The 17,831-nt window shown below is 41.2% G+C and overlaps 1 protein-coding gene across 3 annotated transcripts in view; it reads left to right on the forward strand.

Annotated features, from left to right (window-relative positions):
• The first annotated feature begins 796 nt into the window (after positions 1-796).
• GMPR (guanosine monophosphate reductase) overlaps positions 797-17,831 on the forward strand; it is a 98,513-nt gene continuing 81,478 nt past the window's right edge. For 2 of the 3 annotated variants that reach the window (XM_069092457.1, XM_069092459.1), the window contains exons 1-3: positions 797-1,205; positions 9,187-9,306; positions 13,322-13,405. In XM_069092457.1, coding sequence (XP_068948558.1) covers positions 1,119-1,205; positions 9,187-9,306; positions 13,322-13,405 — 291 coding nt within the window. In that variant the 5' untranslated portion in view covers positions 797-1,118. Of the gene's footprint in view, positions 1,206-1,234; positions 1,516-9,186; positions 9,307-13,321; positions 13,406-17,831 lie in introns of those variants that run through there. The other variant, XM_069092458.1, reaches the window with a different exon arrangement.

The following is a 17,831-nucleotide window of genomic DNA, read 5'->3' on the forward strand; positions in this document are numbered from 1 at the left end:
AGAGAGAGAGAGAGAGAGAGAGAGAGAGAGAGAGAGAGATTTTTCCTATTTCCCTATAGGAGGAATTTGGTTGATTTTCTTTTAGCCTAAAGAGGAAAAAATATAAGGGCATATAATGTGTAACAGTTTGTGCCTATATACAGATAAATATGTATATGCAATTTATAACTAAATATGTGTTATATATGTATGTATATTTGTAGAGAGAAAAAAAAAGGCAAAAAGGGAGAAAGACAGAGACAGGGACGGGGAAGAGAGAGGGAAGTGAGAAAGAGACAGACTTAGAGACACAGACAGAAAGACACGGAAAGTTAGCCAGAGACAGAGAGGGGAAAAGGTTGAGATGGGGGTGGGGGGAGAAGTAAGAGAGACACCAAGACAGAGAGAAACAGAGAGACAGACACAGAAAGAGACATGGAGAGATAGCCAGAGACAGAGAGAAAAAACAAGATAGGGAGGGGGAAAAGAGAGGGAAGTAATTCAGAGACAGAGAACCAGAGATAGCCAGAGACAGAAAGACTGGGGGAAGGAGGGGGGGTCTGCTGGGGAGGGCGGCGGGGTTGCAGCCGGAGTTGTTTTCATGTATTTTTCTTTTACTATCAGCTTGTCCTTAAACCTGGATCTTCCTGTAGGATAACCATCCTTACCCAGCCCTATTCTCCAGACACACTCAGCGCCATCGATTACTCTGCTGCAGTGCCCTGGCTCACACCCCGCTCCATTTGGAGGGAACGGGGACGAGAGGGGGGCGGGGGAGGGGAAGGAAGAAGGAAGGGAGGGAGGGACAGGGGGAGGGAAGAAGAGTGAGCCAGCAGCTGAGGGAGCCCAAGCAGGAAACAGGAGACCGCGAGCGGCCGGGCGTGCGCTCTGCAGAAGCCGGTTCTAAAAACAACCCTCTCCTAATAAAGCGATGAAGCGCCCGGCCTCCCGGTAACAGTCGCGGGCCTCAGACCGTCAGCCCCGGCGGGCCGCCCCGAGAGCTCGGCTGCAGCTGACCCCAGAGGGCAGCCACCCAGAGCCGCCCCTGCCCCTGCAGCAAGAAGGGGACTGCTCTCCCAGGTCCGAAAAGGGAGAGGTTGGCAGAGAGAGAGAGAAATCCTTCCTGCGGATCCCACAAGATGCCCCGGGTAGATGCAGACCTCAAATTGGACTTTAAAGATGTCTTGCTCAGACCTAAGCGAAGCAGCCTCAAAAGCCGAGCCGAGGTGGGGGCCGAGCCCGAAGCCGCGCGATGGTTGTGGGCTTGAGTTCTATTCCTTTTCTTGATACCTAACGTCAGAATTCTGTAACATTGCTTTCCTTTCTGGGATCCCTGAGCTTAACGCTGTTATTTTCCTCTGACCAGATGTGGCCAAGGTCAGCTATTCCCTTGCCAGGGCAAGAGCATGCCTTAAGCGCAGAGAGAAAGAAGAGAGAGAATGGGAAGTTTTTATTTCCCAAAACCAGGGTAGGGGTGACGTGGGGGTGGGAGCTGTAAAGCAAAAGGAAGAGAAATTGAGAATGGCCCTGCCACAAGTGAGTAAAATAAGAATTGTTAATCAGGATGCCTTTGGACCGGACTTTTAAATGTGGAGTGTGAGCGTGTGTTTGTGAGTGGTGTGAGTGTGTGTGTGTGTGTGTGTGTTTTAGGGATGGGGGGGTAGGAGGGAATGCTAAACCACCTTTGGGTTTTTACTGCTGTTCTCAGTATCGAAGGCTGCTGTTGACTTTACACTTGTGAGTCCCTGGAGTTTTCTGACTTTGGAAATGTCTTTGAGAAGGAGCTCCAGATATATTTTGGTTGCCTGTGGAGCTAGTGGGCCTGGTAGGGGGCTCTTTTTCCTTCTGGGGGTGGGAGGAGGTGGGGAGGTGCATTTCCATTCTAAATATAACACCAGGGAATTGTGCAAGCCTGCTGTTCCAGCTAGAAGCCTAAAGGTGGGAGAAAAATGTTGGGGGGGGGGGAGGTTAGGGTTAGGAAGATCCCAGCAGGTGGTTGTGCTTTTTGACGTTTCTTCTTGGGATGGAATGAAGACCTTCTGAGCAGGTGGTACCCTGCATTGTAAATGGCATAAAGGGGAAAGAAGTTGAAGGGGGTAGATGGTTGGTATAGTAGACTGACTGGAGGAGGGGAGAAGTCAAAGAATAAGCAGGTTAATTTATTCTTTGTGCATAATGGTGGTGACACTGCCTTGTCTTGGTGACAATAGTAGCTTAGGAAATTGGACACCATCACTGAGGCTAGAGACATAGCAGTAAACAGAGCAAGCCAGAGCCAAGTCACTGCTGCTTCACAGTTTCAAAAACTGCCACCTGAAGACCTGAGGCAAGGACACATACCTGTCTACCCTGTTCTCTGGGGCTTAGTCTGACTTGGTGGTACCTGGTACTGCCATCCAGGGAGTCTTGTCCTAGCTGAACTGGGGCACCTTTGTGCTTTTGCCCATGAATGAGGAGTAAAGTCACCTTTGTGGAGTAGCAGGGCTAGATGGTTGGCTGGGGTGCGGTGCAGTGTGGTACAGGAAGAGGCTGGTCTAGAATTAACTCTCACCACTCTAGCTGGCAGAAGCTTAGTGCCTCTCCTTCCTGGTACCTTTCCATAGAGCCAGGGATGGAAAAGACTTTGGTGAGATAAGCAGGGATGACAGTGGGTCAAAATGAACATATGGATAGGAGAGGTAATACCATACCTCTGGAAGGTCATTCATCACTTATTCAGAAACCTGCTACATGCAAATATTGGGGTGAAAATAACCAAAGTCAGATATTTTATTGGATAGTAGGAAAGAAGAGAGAGTGTTGGGGCACTGAAGGTAGCCCTGAGGGATATTAAGGGAAAACTAAAGAAAAACAGTTTATTACACAATTAACTTGCTGGGAGCTAAGCCTGATGATGGTGCAAGAGGCATTGTGACAGAGCACAAGGCAGAGGGAACAGAGAATCATCTGGTTTGGTCAGGCACTCTCAGGCTTCTGGCTGGCTGGGGCCCCAGGGAAATAGTTTGTGGCAAATTCCAAGTGTGATTGCTAGAATATAACAGGTGTTGCCTGTTCACAAAATCCCAAAGATAGCAAATGACTGGACCTCTTAGTGCCTAGACAAGCCTGTTCTTTGGTAGTTTCCCTTTCTACCCTTATCTTGTACTTGGCCTCCCAATAAGAATATTACTGAGGCATCAATATAGCTGAATCACAGAGATTCAGAACTGGGAAGGACCAACAGCCTCTAGCTAAAACATCCCTGACTTAGCATCATCCAGCCTTCTTTGGAAGGCCTCTAGTAAGGCCGCAGGATCAGAGAAAGGACCTTCGAGAACATTTAACCCAATCATCTCATTTTACTGATGAGGAAACTGAGGCCCACAGAGGTTAGGTGACTTGTCCAAGGTCACACAGATGGTAAACAGCAGAACAAAAATTTGAACCCATTCCTTCTGTGTCCAAATCCCATCCTTTTCATCCCTCTTTCCACCAGGTAGAAATGGCTACTTCCTAAGGCAGCCCATTCCATTTTTGGAAGATACTAATGGTAAAGAAGTTTTTCTTTCTGTTAAGCCTAAATTTTACTCTTTGTATCAAAAAAAAAAATAGACCAATAAAGCGTTTATTAAGTGCTTATGGAGTGCCAGCCATTTTGCTCACTATTGGGAATACAAATATCCAACAAAAGTCCCAAACTCCAAAATGGTTCTTACTCTCATGGAGCTTACATTCTAATAGAAGAAGACAAAAATATAAGGGAAGCTGGATAGGGAGGGGGAGAAACCTGTTGGAGGGTGAGAGAGTGAAAAGAGCCATGTGGCAGAGCCCACCTCTGGACATGGTGATCCCAACCTGGGACTCACCAGTCTAGAAGACAGGCCTCAGGCCAGGAGCTGGAAAGGGACCATAGAGGTAATTTAATACAAGTCCTTCATTTTATAGGTGAGGAAATGGGGAAGTTAAGTGACTCTTGCAAGGTCACAAAGATAGTAATAAGTGGCAGACCCTTGGCTCCTTGTTCTGCTTTCTGGGATTAGACCAGAAATCTTCCCTCCTCTATGCATATCCAGACGCAGCTGTTTTTCAGTACCTCAGAGTGAGGGTGTATCCGTTTCATTCATGCCCAGGGTTCTTTTTAAATTTTAAAATCTATCCTACATTTCTGACCTCAGTCCTCCTGGCTTTCCATCTGGTCTTTGGAATGGCAAGGTGATACTTCCTAATGTATCATTCCTGGTGTGAATTAGGGAATCTGGAATTCCATGAGGTGTTGAAACAAACTGACCAGGCCTCTTGCCCCAGAGTAGCCCGAGAGTGAGAGTGCTCTCTTCTAATGGGTAACAGACCTGCGTGTCTTATCCTGATTATTCTTCACCTAAAGGCCTTAGGGAGACCAGATCAAAGTCCTCTGGACGATTTGCTTTTCACTTCTGCACTGGTCTAGGGTGGTCCCCTGTTGAACTAGTTAGTGCAAGTCACTTAAATTCACCCTGTGGGGGGTTAGACAAAGATGGCAATAAGGTCCCTTCGTGTTTTAAATCTATGGTCCTGTAGTCATCCTGGGATAGACTTCAAGGTAGAGAGCTCTGGTAACAACAGCAAAAGCTTACATTTACATAATGCTTATTGTATGCCAAGTACTGGCCAAATGCTTTACAGTTATTATTTCATTTGGTCCTCCTAACAATCCTGTGAGATAGGCGTTTTTATTATTCTTGTTTTACAGGTGAGGAGACTGAAGCAAACAGAAGTTATGTGAGTTGCCTAGGGTCACACAGCTAATAAGTGTCTGAGACTGGATTTGAACTCAGGACTTTCTGACTCCAGGACCAGGGCTATTATCTACTACTCTACCTCGACATCAGGCAGGGTGTGCTAGATTGTCAAATTTAGTTGTTAAATTTTCAGTGGGAACACACAAAAATGTTAATAATCCAGATTAAAGTGAAAAATGTGTCTTGCTTAAATTGGTTTTCATCAAAAGGGTTCTTGAGCATTTACCAGCACACTACCAGATTACCTTGGTCAAGTCATTTCATATCTGACATCCTTAGTTGCCCTAATGAGGGTAATGAGAGTTGGACCATAAGGCTGTCTGCAGCTCTAAGATCCTGTGATATTTTAAATTTCTAGTTGGACCTCAGAACTGCCAGATTTTTTCTGAATCTTGGGAACCAAGGCTGATAACTTCCTGGGGGTCTCTCTGAACTGATGATGTCACTTAACCTCTACTATCCTAGGCCAGAATCTCATTCAAATACCTGGGTTAGATGGGATCTCAACAGGAATCCCTGCTGGGGAATTGGGCATGGAGCTATTTGAATGAACATTTGTCTCCTCAGTGACCTTAAAGCAGTGAGTTGATTAATTTACGTTCTCGATTAAGGGGTCTAAATCAGTCTCAATAGCTGGAATGTTGGAGCATGGGTGTACATGCGTTGTGGGCCTGCTCCAACCAGAGGCCAACCACTTCATGTTAAATGTCAGCATAGTTTCTTAAATGTCACTGATGCTTTAGAAATATGTTCTTTCATTGTTCATCTCCGTGTAGTAAACTAATAATAATAACAGTCAGCATGTATATACTGCTTTGAGACTGGCAAAGTACTTTACAAATATGGTATTGTTTTATTGTCACAACAGCCCTGGGAGAAGAGTGTTTTTATTATCGCCATTATACAGATGAGGAAACTGAGGTACAGAGAGGTTAAGTGAGTGGCACAGGTTCACACAGCTAGTAAGTACCTAAGGCCACATTTGACCTCAGGTCCTCCTGGTTCTGCATACAGTACTCTATTCACATTTATAAATGGCTTGAACATTGCAAGACACTATTAATACGTTATCTCATTTGATCCTTACAACTAACTACCTAACAAGGCATGTGCTACAGGTATGATTATCTCAATATTATGAAAGAATTAACCAAGGCTGAGAAAGATTAAGTGTCCTTCCCAGGGTTTCACAGCTACTAAGTGCCTAAGGTCTGATTTGGGACAGATAGGTGGCACAGTAGATAGAATGCCGGGCCCGGAATCAGAAAAACTCGTCTTCCTAAGTTCAAATCTGGCCTCAGACACTTACTAGACACGTGACCCTGGGCCAGTCACTTAACCCTGTTTGTTTCTTCATCTGGAAAATGAGCTGGAGAAAGAAATCACAAACCATTCCAGTATTTCTACCAAGAAAACCCCAAATGGGGTCATGAAGAGTCAGACACTCCCTGAAAAATATCTGAACAACCACAAAGTAACAAGAGTCTAAGGCCAGATTTGAACTCAGGCCACCCTAATTCTAAATCTGGTAATCTAGCCAGGACAGTGCTTTAGAATGGAGATTATCCAGATTCTTGGTAGACACATAATGGAACAATTTCCCAAGAAGCAAAGAATTCATTTTATATAAAGGTCTGGGAATTATCAGGGTTTGTTGTATTTTCCATGATTAGTTCTGGTTTTTGTATGTTGCTAATAGCTCTTGAATTGCCAAGACAAAAACTCCTATGATATCACTAGAGTATACAGCATGAAATGAGCTATATGCATCTTGAAAATGTAATTGCAAATTTAGTTTTTGAAACCAAATGGCAGACCCATTCTCTATGTGGGTTATGGCAACCTGCTCATTAGCTGTACCTCAAAAATTGTCTCCTTATAGAAGTAGAACCAAGAATGAAGATGGAGGAGATGAACCGTCACATATTTATGCAACAGTGATATCTTATTTCTCTTCATTAATTGTTTGTTGTTTTTAACCCATTGGTATTTGTTATATATATGGCATTCATTTTGAAAAGGAATGAGCTTGATGTGGAGAAACCAGGCAGGTGGTTAGAATGGATACTATTTAAAAATCTTTTCATCTGGATAATAAGAAACAATAATTCATGTGGTTAGACTGGCCACCTATGTAGTAAGACACTTTCTCATCTAAGTGGATCTCTCTTTTCACTGAACACATTTAGGTTACAGAAATAGGCATGCAATTACTACTCTCAACATTCATTAAGGGATTATTGGTCTGAGATAGTCCACAACTTTTTCTGTCTGGATGCTTATCTTGAAACATGAAATTATCTTCAAATGAAAGGGAAAGGACAAAAAGCCTCTAAGCATGCATTGCTAAAAAATGAATGTTCCTGCTAATCAACTGACATATAGGGAACTAAATAAGTTATGGTATATAAATATGATGGAATACTATTATGCTATAAGAAATGATGAAGGATATCATTTCAGAAAAACCTGGGAGGACTTATATGAATTGATGCAAAGCGAAATGAGCAGAATCGGGAGAACAATTTACACAGTAACAGCAATATTGTCAAGATAATCAACTGTGAAAGATTTACCATAATTCCGGAGGACTCATGATAGAAAATGCTATTTAGCTCCAGATAATTTCTGTACTTAGAGCATAAATTGAAGCATATTCTCTCTCTCTCTCTCTCTTTTTTTGGAGGGCAGTTAGGGTTAAGTGACTTGCCCAAGGTCACATGGCTAGTTTTTTGTACCGTGTCTGAGGTTGGATCCCAACCCAGGTCCTCCTGACTCCAGGGCCCATGCTCTATTCACTGTGCCACCTAGCTGCCCCAAAGCATATTCTTTTATATTTTTTCCCTGGAACATGGCTAATTTGGAAATATATTTTAAATGACTTTATATGTGTAATAAGTACTGTATTGTCTTTTCAATGGATGTGGGATGGTATGAAGGGAAGGAGATAATTTGGAACTGAAAATAAAAATAAAATTGAGTCAAAAAGAAAATGAAAAATGAAAAAGAAAATGAATGCTCTTGGTTATTAAGAGCTATCGGCTTAGTGTGGACTTAGTCCCAAGGCATCGTAAAAGCAGTAGAACCACCCCTGTACTTGTCCCACCATTTCACCCTTGGTATCTTCAGCATGGCCTCTAGGTGTTATTTGAAAAGAACCGCAAATGTTTAGTTTTTATCTAGGAACCGTGGGTTGGCCACCTGTATGTTGTTTTGTGAGTGCTGGGCTGAGTTGGGTGCTGGTAAATATTTAACTACTGGCTTTCAAAAAAAAAAAAAACAACCAACAAAAAAACCTATGCCAAAACCAAATCAAAACAAAAAGCCTATGCTTTAATTTGTATTATTAATATTTTGTCCATTTCTTAAGTCTATGCAATCAATAAAACAATGAATACTCTTGCTAATCAACTGAGGTATGGGGAACTACATATGTGATGGAATACTATTGTCAAACCCTGATTGGTAGTATTTGTTTTCCAAGGTATAGATGCTCACACTGAAAATTTAATAGCTTACCCTTCTGAGCAGGTTTGAGATGGCTCCAGTGTACCGTTGGTTTGATCCCAACTCACTAATCTTGGTGAGGTCACTACTGTGTCAATCATACTGTAGGTTCCTGTTCTCAGAATTGGACAGTGGCTTCCTGATCATGTGACCTCAGAATTCCAATAGAAATAATGACCCTCCTTTTTAGCACTTTGAAATCCAGAGGGGTGAATATAAATATGAGCATTCAGATCTCTGACTCACTCATGGGATCAACTACGCACAGCTGTGTAGAGAGACTTATAAGAGTGAAGCAGCAGAGGGGCTAGAAAAAGGATAGATTATGTGGAGATGATGAAACAGAGGGATTAAAAGGTCTGATTCTGGATGGGGCTAGTTATGAAGGAAGTGATTTTGAAATTGAACCAGTTTCAAAGGAGGTTTGTCAAAGAAGTTGGAGGGGAGAATTTTAGTTAGGAATGGTTTGGGCAATGTATAGAGTGGGTAAAGGCAACAGATGAACTTTCAGAGCTGGAATGAAGAACATGAACTAGAAAGTAAGGTTTGATTTGGGAAGTTAGGAAAAGAAGGACCCAATAGCAAAAGGCTTTAATACCTCTGATTGGGAGCTTTGTTTTGTGACACAACATCGTTTTTGGTCTGTATGGGTCTTGCAAAAAATAATTGTAGCAGACTCCCCCAACAGAGAAAATTTCAGCATTTAACTTCGATGTAACCTGCTGCCTTTTGTCCTTTGTGGTATACAAAGAACACACTTTATTACTCTGTGGAAAACCAATCTCCTAACACCAGAATGGATTCACTGAGCCATGTTCTTCATTTATGTTCTGTCCATCTCCCAACCCTATCTCCACTAAATCCCTCACACTCTGAACCAGCCACATGGAAAAATCCAGAATACATGGAGAACTCACTTACCTTTTTGTCTTTTTCCCAATAGGTAGATCTTAGATGCAACTTCACATTTCGAAACTCCAAGCAGACCTATTCAGGGATCCCTGTCATTGTGTCCAATATGGATACAGTTGGTACATTCGAGATGGCAGTGGTGATGACTCAGGTAACTTGTTGGGGGAGGAAGGATCTTTCTCTTTCTCCTCTGAAGCTGGGAACTGGAAAGTTGCCCTCTGGGCATTTGCATGTTGATAGGAGTCCCTATGAGTGCTTGATCAGCCTGCTGTGAAAGCCCCAAGGATGGGAGGAGAAACAAAGGATTTAGTTTATTTCATTTAAGTAAATAGAGCACTTCCATTGGCCATGATGGTTCTTCTGCTCAACTCCTCATCAGAAACTTTAGTGAGATCAATTCTTCACTCACTGCAACCAAATAAAAATAAGGATGGTGCATTCAATGGGAAACCATAGAGCAACATCCTGTCTTTCCCCATCCATGTCTCAAAAAAGCTAGTTTGGGGAGCTTGAAGTATTAAGAAGCTAAATTGCCTGATTGGTGTTAGAGAGAGGAGTTATGATGTCAAGATTTAAAGCCTGGGCTTTTTAGTTGTACTTTAAATAAATATATCTTTTTAAAACACTTTGATAGTGCTATAAAATTATCTCTTGTGATTTTTTTCCCCTTTTTTATTTTGAATTTGAAATATCAATTCAAGATGAAAGAAAGACTTGCCACCCCACCCCACCCTCTTCCAGGAAATGCCTCTTCCCGTTCAACTTTAGTTACCATCATCCTGAATTAGAACAATTATGTACCCCTTGAACAACTTGTCTATTGTTTCTTTGGCTTCTTACTGCTCAACATAGTGCTCTGTACATAGTAGGCCCTTAATAAATGCTCCCTTGAGAGTGATGATGTTGCATGTGATGATTGTGAATCTGTTTTGGTGACCAAAGTGAAATGAGAAAAAACAAAAATCTTTTGTTTTTGTTTGTTTGTTTTTGGTTTTTGAGGAGGGAAACAAGGCAATTGGGGTTAAGTGACTTGCCCAAGGTCACACAGCTAAAGCAAAATCTTTGGCTTAAAAAAAGGTGTTTCTCATGAAGGTAGTTAACCTAGTTACAGGAGTTACTGAGACTTACCATTATGATGAAAATTACTTTGAGCAATGTCCACACTTAGCAAGTAGAGTTGGAATCATATCATAAAAATCACACAAGTGACCTTAGAAGTCATTGAACATGACTACTTTATGTCCCAGATAGATAAGCATCCAATTTATAATTTACTAACTCCATGAATAGGGTATTCTCATTGTCTCATAAAGTCAAGTCAGCAAGCATTTATTAAGCACCTGCTATGTACCAGGCATGTTACTAAGCTCTGGGGGTACAAAGAAAGGCAGAAAACAATCCCTATTCTCAAAGAGCTTCTCGAATGTCCTTTAATGCTTCAAGTTTTTCACAACAAACAAGTGAGGTAAATAATCCAAGCATCATCATCATTATTGTTAACAGCTAACATTTATATAGCACCTATTATGTGCTACACTGTCCTAAACACTATACAATTATTATCTCATTTAATTCTCACAACAGCCCTGAGAGGTACATGCTATTATAATCCCCATTTTACATTTGAGGAAGCTAAGGCAGAATTTGAGTGACTTGTCCAGGGACATACAACTAGTAATTATCTGAAGCTGGATTTGAACTCAGGTCTTCTTGACCTTGACTGGTGCACTGTCCAGTTCTCTATATAGGTGATCATTTCTATTTTATAGATGGGGAAGTGGCCTATTCCAATTTTAGATATTTCATTGATAGGATGTTCTTCCCTATATTGACTTGAAATCTGACTCCATATAATTTCTTCCCATTAGTCTTGGTTTTCCCTATTGAAGCCCCAATGACTAAGTCTAATTCACCTTCCATGTTATAGTCCTTCAAATCTTTGAAGAGTTCCCTTTACTTCTCCCCTAAATCTTTTCTCCAGATTAACTCATTTCTTCAAACAACTCCCACATGATCTAAATTCAGGTCCTCTCACCATCTTGGTTGTCTTCCCTCTGGATATTCTCACATGTCTCTTAAAATGTGACATCTTAAACTCTGAACTCAATAAAACAGATGTGGTCTGTATAAAGCACAGGGTAGCTATTACTTCCATTATTTTGGATTTTATGATCTATTAATGAAACCTAAGATGGTGTGTGCTGTGCTTGGGCATCATGCTACATTGTTGACTCATATTGAACTTCTAGTCAATTAAAACCCATGTCTTTCTCTCCATCTATTCTCTAGTTAGGTCTTCCATGTCCTGTGCTTGTGCAGTGGATTTTGGAACCCAAATGCAGAATTATGTACTCTAATACTCCAAACAGATACATAACCTAATAATAATTTTCCTTAAGCTCAGATTTCACCCAGCTCCAGTGGTTTCCTATTTCCTTTAGGATAAAATACAAACTCTCTTTAGCTTTTAAAACCTTATACAACTTGGTCCTGATTTGTTTTCTGCCTCCGTTGGACATTATTTTCTTTCCCACACTCTGTGGTTCAGCCAAACTGGCCTTTCTCTTCCTCACACATGACAATCCATCTCCCATCCCTGTGTCTATCTATACTAGACATCTCTACTGCCTGGAATGTATGTACTTCCTCCTTACCTTTGTCTCATGGAGTCCCTCTCTTTCTTTAAGATGCAGCAAATCTCCCAACTCAAACAACCTTTTATTTAACTACTTTGCATATATTTATATTTAGTCATTTTATATTTGTGATGTTTATGTTTATATATATGGTTTCTATAAGCTCCTTACAAGTAAGGAATTTCATTCTTTCCTTAGTACCTAGCTCAATGCCTACATAGTGCCTGATAAATACTTGATTGTTATTAATCTCATCAATGTGCCTGTGCCTTCCAGCAATGCAAATTATAAGCCATCAAATGGGATCCTTATCTATGTCCTCCAATTAATTCACCACTGGGGCTCCACCTGTTGTTCTGGGGGACTTTCTGGCATTCTCTTGACATTGTGTGGCTACCAGGGGAGTAAGTAGACTTTCTGTTGATTATTCCTCATTCTTAAGATGTGAACTCTCTCTTTTTTGGGTGGGACAGGGGTCATAGATTTCTTCTGATTATATCCTTTTTGGCCATTTTAGCTAGTGTAATCCTTTTTTTTTTTTTTCTGGTAATTCTTTGCACCCTGCTCACATCAACCTGGTGGGTCTCCATTACTCTTTTGATCTTCAGTTTCAGTTCTCAAAGATGGAAGTATTCTTTGTCTTGGTCAATTCAATTCAATAAACATTTATTAAGCACCTACTATGTGCCAGGAACTGAGCTAAGGGCTAAAGATACAAAAAGGGACAAAAGACAGTCCCAGCCCTTGAGGAGTTTACAATCTAATCTTGTAGCCATGCAAAACCACTGGAAGAATATCAATATTGAAAAGATGGACCTTTATTCTTGGGATGCCATTGGAATTCTCCCCTCTTATATACCTCCATGCCCTCAAAATTGTCAGCTCCAGGATATACCTTCTTTGTGTGTATTTAATCTATTCCAGTTGTTCTTCCCCACCTTTGTTTTCTCCAGTGTTTTTTCCACTTCCTAAGGCCTCCTGGCCTCTACAGAGCTCTTACTATCACACCACACTGCCCCAGGACTCAATTGTTGTAGGTTAGATTAGGTACAAGAAAGAGCTTCTAATCAGCATGAGAATCAGCTACCAGAAAAAAACAGCTATTACTTTGTCTTGGTACAGGTCTGCCTGGACCATGGGCTTGATTTAGGAACACAATTAAAAGTTCCCTTGACAGGGATGATTCTTTTAGCCACTTACAGTGGTGACATGGAGTTCTGAGCAGGATACACAGAACATCTGAGGACTCTCTCACCTCACTCATGGCAAGGCCTTACTGGCCTGGTCATGGATGCCAATCTCATTGCAGGTGCTTTCCAGTATGGACAAAATTGCAAGCACGATTTTGTGCATGTCATTACTTACCCAGACACCTTAGCCGCTACCTCCTGGGAACATACTCAAAGCAAGGTGCATGTGAGTGTCAGGAAAATGGATACTTTGAGGTTGTAAGATAATGACTGCCATATGGACGGAAGGAAAATGGGCTGACTTGGCTCCTAACCCTAATGATGTTGTTTTGTTTCCCAGCATGCCATGTTCACAGCAATTCATAAGCATTACACCCTGGAGGACTGGAAGCTGTTTGCCACAAATCACCCAGAATGCCTGGAGGTATGATCACATCATGATTATTGATCATTTGACTCATGTCAAGGCGTATATATGTCCTATTAGGAAGAAAAATCTTCCTGGATTTTCAAGGGTATTTAGATTAGAAAGAGAGAAGCAGTGTGTTTTACATGTAGTACGTGATGTTTTTATACATAAAGGTGGCTCAAGTGGAGTGTCATGTAATAATAAGGATTTAGGTTGGATGACTTCTGGCATCTCACCTCCGGGATTCTGGGACTCAGCTGTAGGATTATGATCCTATCTCTAAGAGGTCCTCCAATGGTAGACTCAGTAAAGCAGTTGGACAATGCTGCCTCCTGGGAGGATGAAGACCTAAAAATAGAAAAAAAAAAACAGATTGATTTTTTTTAAAGGGATGGGGGAGAGCAAAGGAAGATAGGTATGTGCATTGTCTAGGCAACTGACAAAATCCAAACTAAGGACAATCTGGTAAGGGTCGCTATTTTTATTGCTTAGGTGAGGATGTCAAGGAATTAAGAGAGAATTGAAAAGAGAGGAACAACATACTAGAAGGAAGCAGTGATGTGTAGGGAAAGAGCACTGCTTCTAAACTCTGAGGATCTGGGTTCAAACCTTGCTTTTGCCACTTATCTACCTGTGTGAGCATGAGTGAGTCCCTTTCCTTCCTTGGGCCTCAGTTTAATCAACTGTACCATGAGGGGATTGGATTAATTTGTCTCTAGGGTCCCTCCCAGCTCTAGATTTTATGTTCCTGTTATCGACCCTATGAATCTGGACTATCCTAAGGACTAGGATCCAAGGATAGACTGCCATCAAAACAGGAAACTCTTTCAGATATCTTCTTTCCCATGTGGAATCACCAGCAAACTGTTCAAAGAATTATTTTTTTAATAGATTAAAGTCAGTAATGTAGAGTTTTGTGTGACAGAGAAAACTCCTTACCTTTTTTTTGACTTGATAATTCTATTTTGAGAGCTAGCATGTTACAGTAGAAAGAACACGGGACTTTGGTGGTATTGTAGAGTGCCAGGCCTGGTATCAGGCTGAGTTCAAATCTGGCCTCAGATGTTTACTAGCTGTGTGACCCTGAGCAAGTCACTTAGTATCCCAGTTTGCTTTAGTTTCCTCATCTATAAAAATGAGCTGGAGAAGGAAATGGCAAACCACTCCAGTATCCCTGCTAAGAAAATGCCTAATGGGGTCATGAAGAATCGAACATGACTGAACAACAAAATTTGTAATAATACTTGTAATATCTACCTCCCAAGGTAGTTGTGGATAATGTATGTAAAGTGATTTGTAAATATGAAATTGCTATAGAGATTTGGAAAAGAAAAATTACTTGAGAAGACAAAGAGAAAGTAGCAGGGATCAGTATGAAAAGAGGAATTAATATAGGGCACTATTAGAACAGAGACAATAGGAATAAAAGTCAGATGGGACTGAGTCACCTTAAGGAATCCAGTCATGTAAAACAGGACATACTTGAGTTTCTTACAGAAAATACCTTTGTTTTCCCTTGGGCCATTAACAGTTTTGAATGGCAGGGCTGGGCTCTGTTTCTAGCCTGAAACTCCAAGGTGAATCCAACCTTAATATAATTTCTGAATATAAAAGCAACAACTAGTCATACCTTTCAGCAAAGAAAAAGCAAGCATGATGGAAAAGAAAGGCAGACAGGACCAATTCTGCTTCTTCCTTTTTCATTCCTAAAGACTTTTTTGCAGTGGTTTCTGAGGCAACACTCACAGAAAATTCATCATAGGCCATATTAGAGATGTTCTCCATAGGTCTAAAAGAGGTCACTCTGTGACTGCCAAGTTCTAGCACCTCACTCTGATTGCTGCTGTTGAGGCCACATGGAGTTCTTTGTTACCTGAGCCGGTACATTAATGAAGTCTGGATTCTGATTAATGAGAAGATGGTTCTCTAAGATAAAAGATTTCTATGACTCCAGCTCGGTGATGGAGCAGCTGATATTTCATTTTCATTTTACAACTCACAAGTGAATGCTGTCTATTTTCTCTTTCTTCCCTTTTGTCTTACAACAACCTTTTGAGAAAATTGTTGATGAATAATCAGTGATTTTTTCCAAACCTCTATTTCTGTAAATAGTTTTGGATAACACTTCATTAATCAAAACCTCAACCTTCATTATGAACTCTGAAAATCTGATGTATTCTCCCTGCCCAGAGTCTAATTAGAAAGTGAAAAGTTATGGGGGTGGCTAGGTGGCACAGTGAGTAGAGCGCCAGCCCTGGAGTCAGAAGGACCTGAGTTCAGATCCAGCCTTAGACACTTAACACACACACACACACACACACACACACACACACACACACACACAACTAGCCGTGTGACCTTGGGCAAGTTACTTGACCCCAATTGCCCTTCAAAAAAAGCAAAAAAAAAAAAAAAGTGAAAATTTAAAAGCTCATCAGTCCTGAGGAAGAACAGTAACTCAAACTCCCAGAATCTCAGGGTTGCAAAAGACTTATCTAGACTAACCTGGATCTTTCCAAGAATCCCTTTGATGATATATTCAACAAATAGTCATCCAACCTTTGCTTAAATTGAAGACCTCTCCTGAAGGAGTACTTGCTGTCTTCCTAAGACAGCCCAGTCCATTAGGGATCAATAATTGTTATTGAGTCTTTATTTTTGTTCAGTCAGTTGTAGTCATGTCCAACTCTTTATGATGCCATTTGGTGTTTCATTGACAGAGATACTTTAGTGATTTGCAATTTCCTTCTCCAGATCATTTTACAGATGAAGAAACTGAGGCCAACATGGTTAAGTGACTTGCCCAAGGTCACACAGTTAGAAAGTGTCTGAGGCCAGATTTGAACTCAGAGTCTTCCTGACTCCAGGCTGGGTACTGTATTTACTGTACAACCTAGCTGCCCTAGTCTTTCCTTACTTTGTGTTGTAATCTTTCTCTCACATCTACCAATATTCTAGGTTCTCTCCTTTGGGGCCAGCAGGAGAAGTCTAGACTCACTTTCACATGGATAGAGATAGGAGCTGGACCTTTGATTTAATTGGTACAGGGAACTCACAGATGAAGAAACTCTTTTCCCCTTAACAGTAAGGAGTTGCCTACAGCAGTGGTGTCAAACTCAAATAGACACAGGCACCATTAAACCTTACATAAGGGTTCTTTTGGATGCATATTGACTTAGAAAACAACATATTTACATTATCTATATTCTACTGTATTTTTATTTGTCTTGTTAAGTATTTTCCAATTACATTTTAATCTAGCTCAACAGCACTCAACAATCAAACAGAAATGCTTGATACCTCTGGTCTAGAGCACTGAGATGAAAATGACTTAGTCAGGATCATACAACCAGTATTCATCTGAGGCAGGACTTGAACCTAGACTTTACTGATTTCAAGGTTTTCTAGGGACTAGGGGTAGGGAAACTGTAGACTCAAGGCCATGTGGCTGCAAGTTCCCCACCCCTGCTGGACTATATCATGCTGCTTCCACATGACATTCTTTCAAATATTTAAAAATGATTATCAGGCCTCTCCTAATTCTCCTCTCCAGACTAGACATCCTCAGTTACTACAACAATTATGATTTGATTTCTGGGCCTTCGAACATTCTGATCACCCTTTCCTAAATACTCTTTAATTTATTAGTATTATTTGTAAAATTCACTTCCCAGAACAGAACAAAATACACTCTGTATAGCCTGACCAGGAGAATATACAGCAAGTCCATATGTTCAAGTGGTCTGCAGTATACTTTGATGCCCATATAGTTCTGCTTCTGCCTCAGTTGATATTCCACCAAATGATCTGTGCTATGCTTTTCTCTCCTCTGATTTCTGGAGGCCCACCATGAGTCTATCCCAGCAATACCCAGTGCTATTCTGTAACTCCTCACCTCCTCCTCAGTCTCATCCCTGTAATGTAATGCAATGCCAAGGAAAGGCAACTTCCCAAGGTTCAAAATACCAGCATAGGTGCTCTCCATTTTATTCAGTGACAAACCAAGAACAGAGAAGATCAAAACATGACATCATTCAAAATACAGCATTTACTAAGGATGATTAAATAATCTCCAAGTACTACCCCACCCCAGGACCTTCCAATCATTCAATCAATTACAAAGTCCCAGGTCTAAATACTTCTCCACCCCTAGGCTATACCTTCATTTAGTCCACCACAAAGCCCCTCTTCTCAAATGGAGATTAGTTTCCAAACATAAGTAAAGTACATTCACTTGTTCAACCATAGAACACAAAAAGGTCAAAAGTTCCCCACCCCTGGATCACAATTGAATCTACCCCAGAGTTACATCAATTTTAAGCACAGCACTTAATACCCAAATGGAGGTCTTTGCTTCATCTTGACATGAGGCAAGTTCTCAGCAATCTTAGTTCCTGGGGAGACAAGGCTTAGCAAGGCCACAAGATAAATTGCCAGTCCC

Source organism: Petaurus breviceps, unplaced genomic scaffold, assembly GCF_028583685.1.
Source record: "Petaurus breviceps papuanus isolate PSGF00001 unplaced genomic scaffold, PetGlider_PUasm1.0 190, whole genome shotgun sequence".
NCBI classification, from domain to species: domain Eukaryota; kingdom Metazoa; phylum Chordata; class Mammalia; order Diprotodontia; family Petauridae; genus Petaurus; species Petaurus breviceps.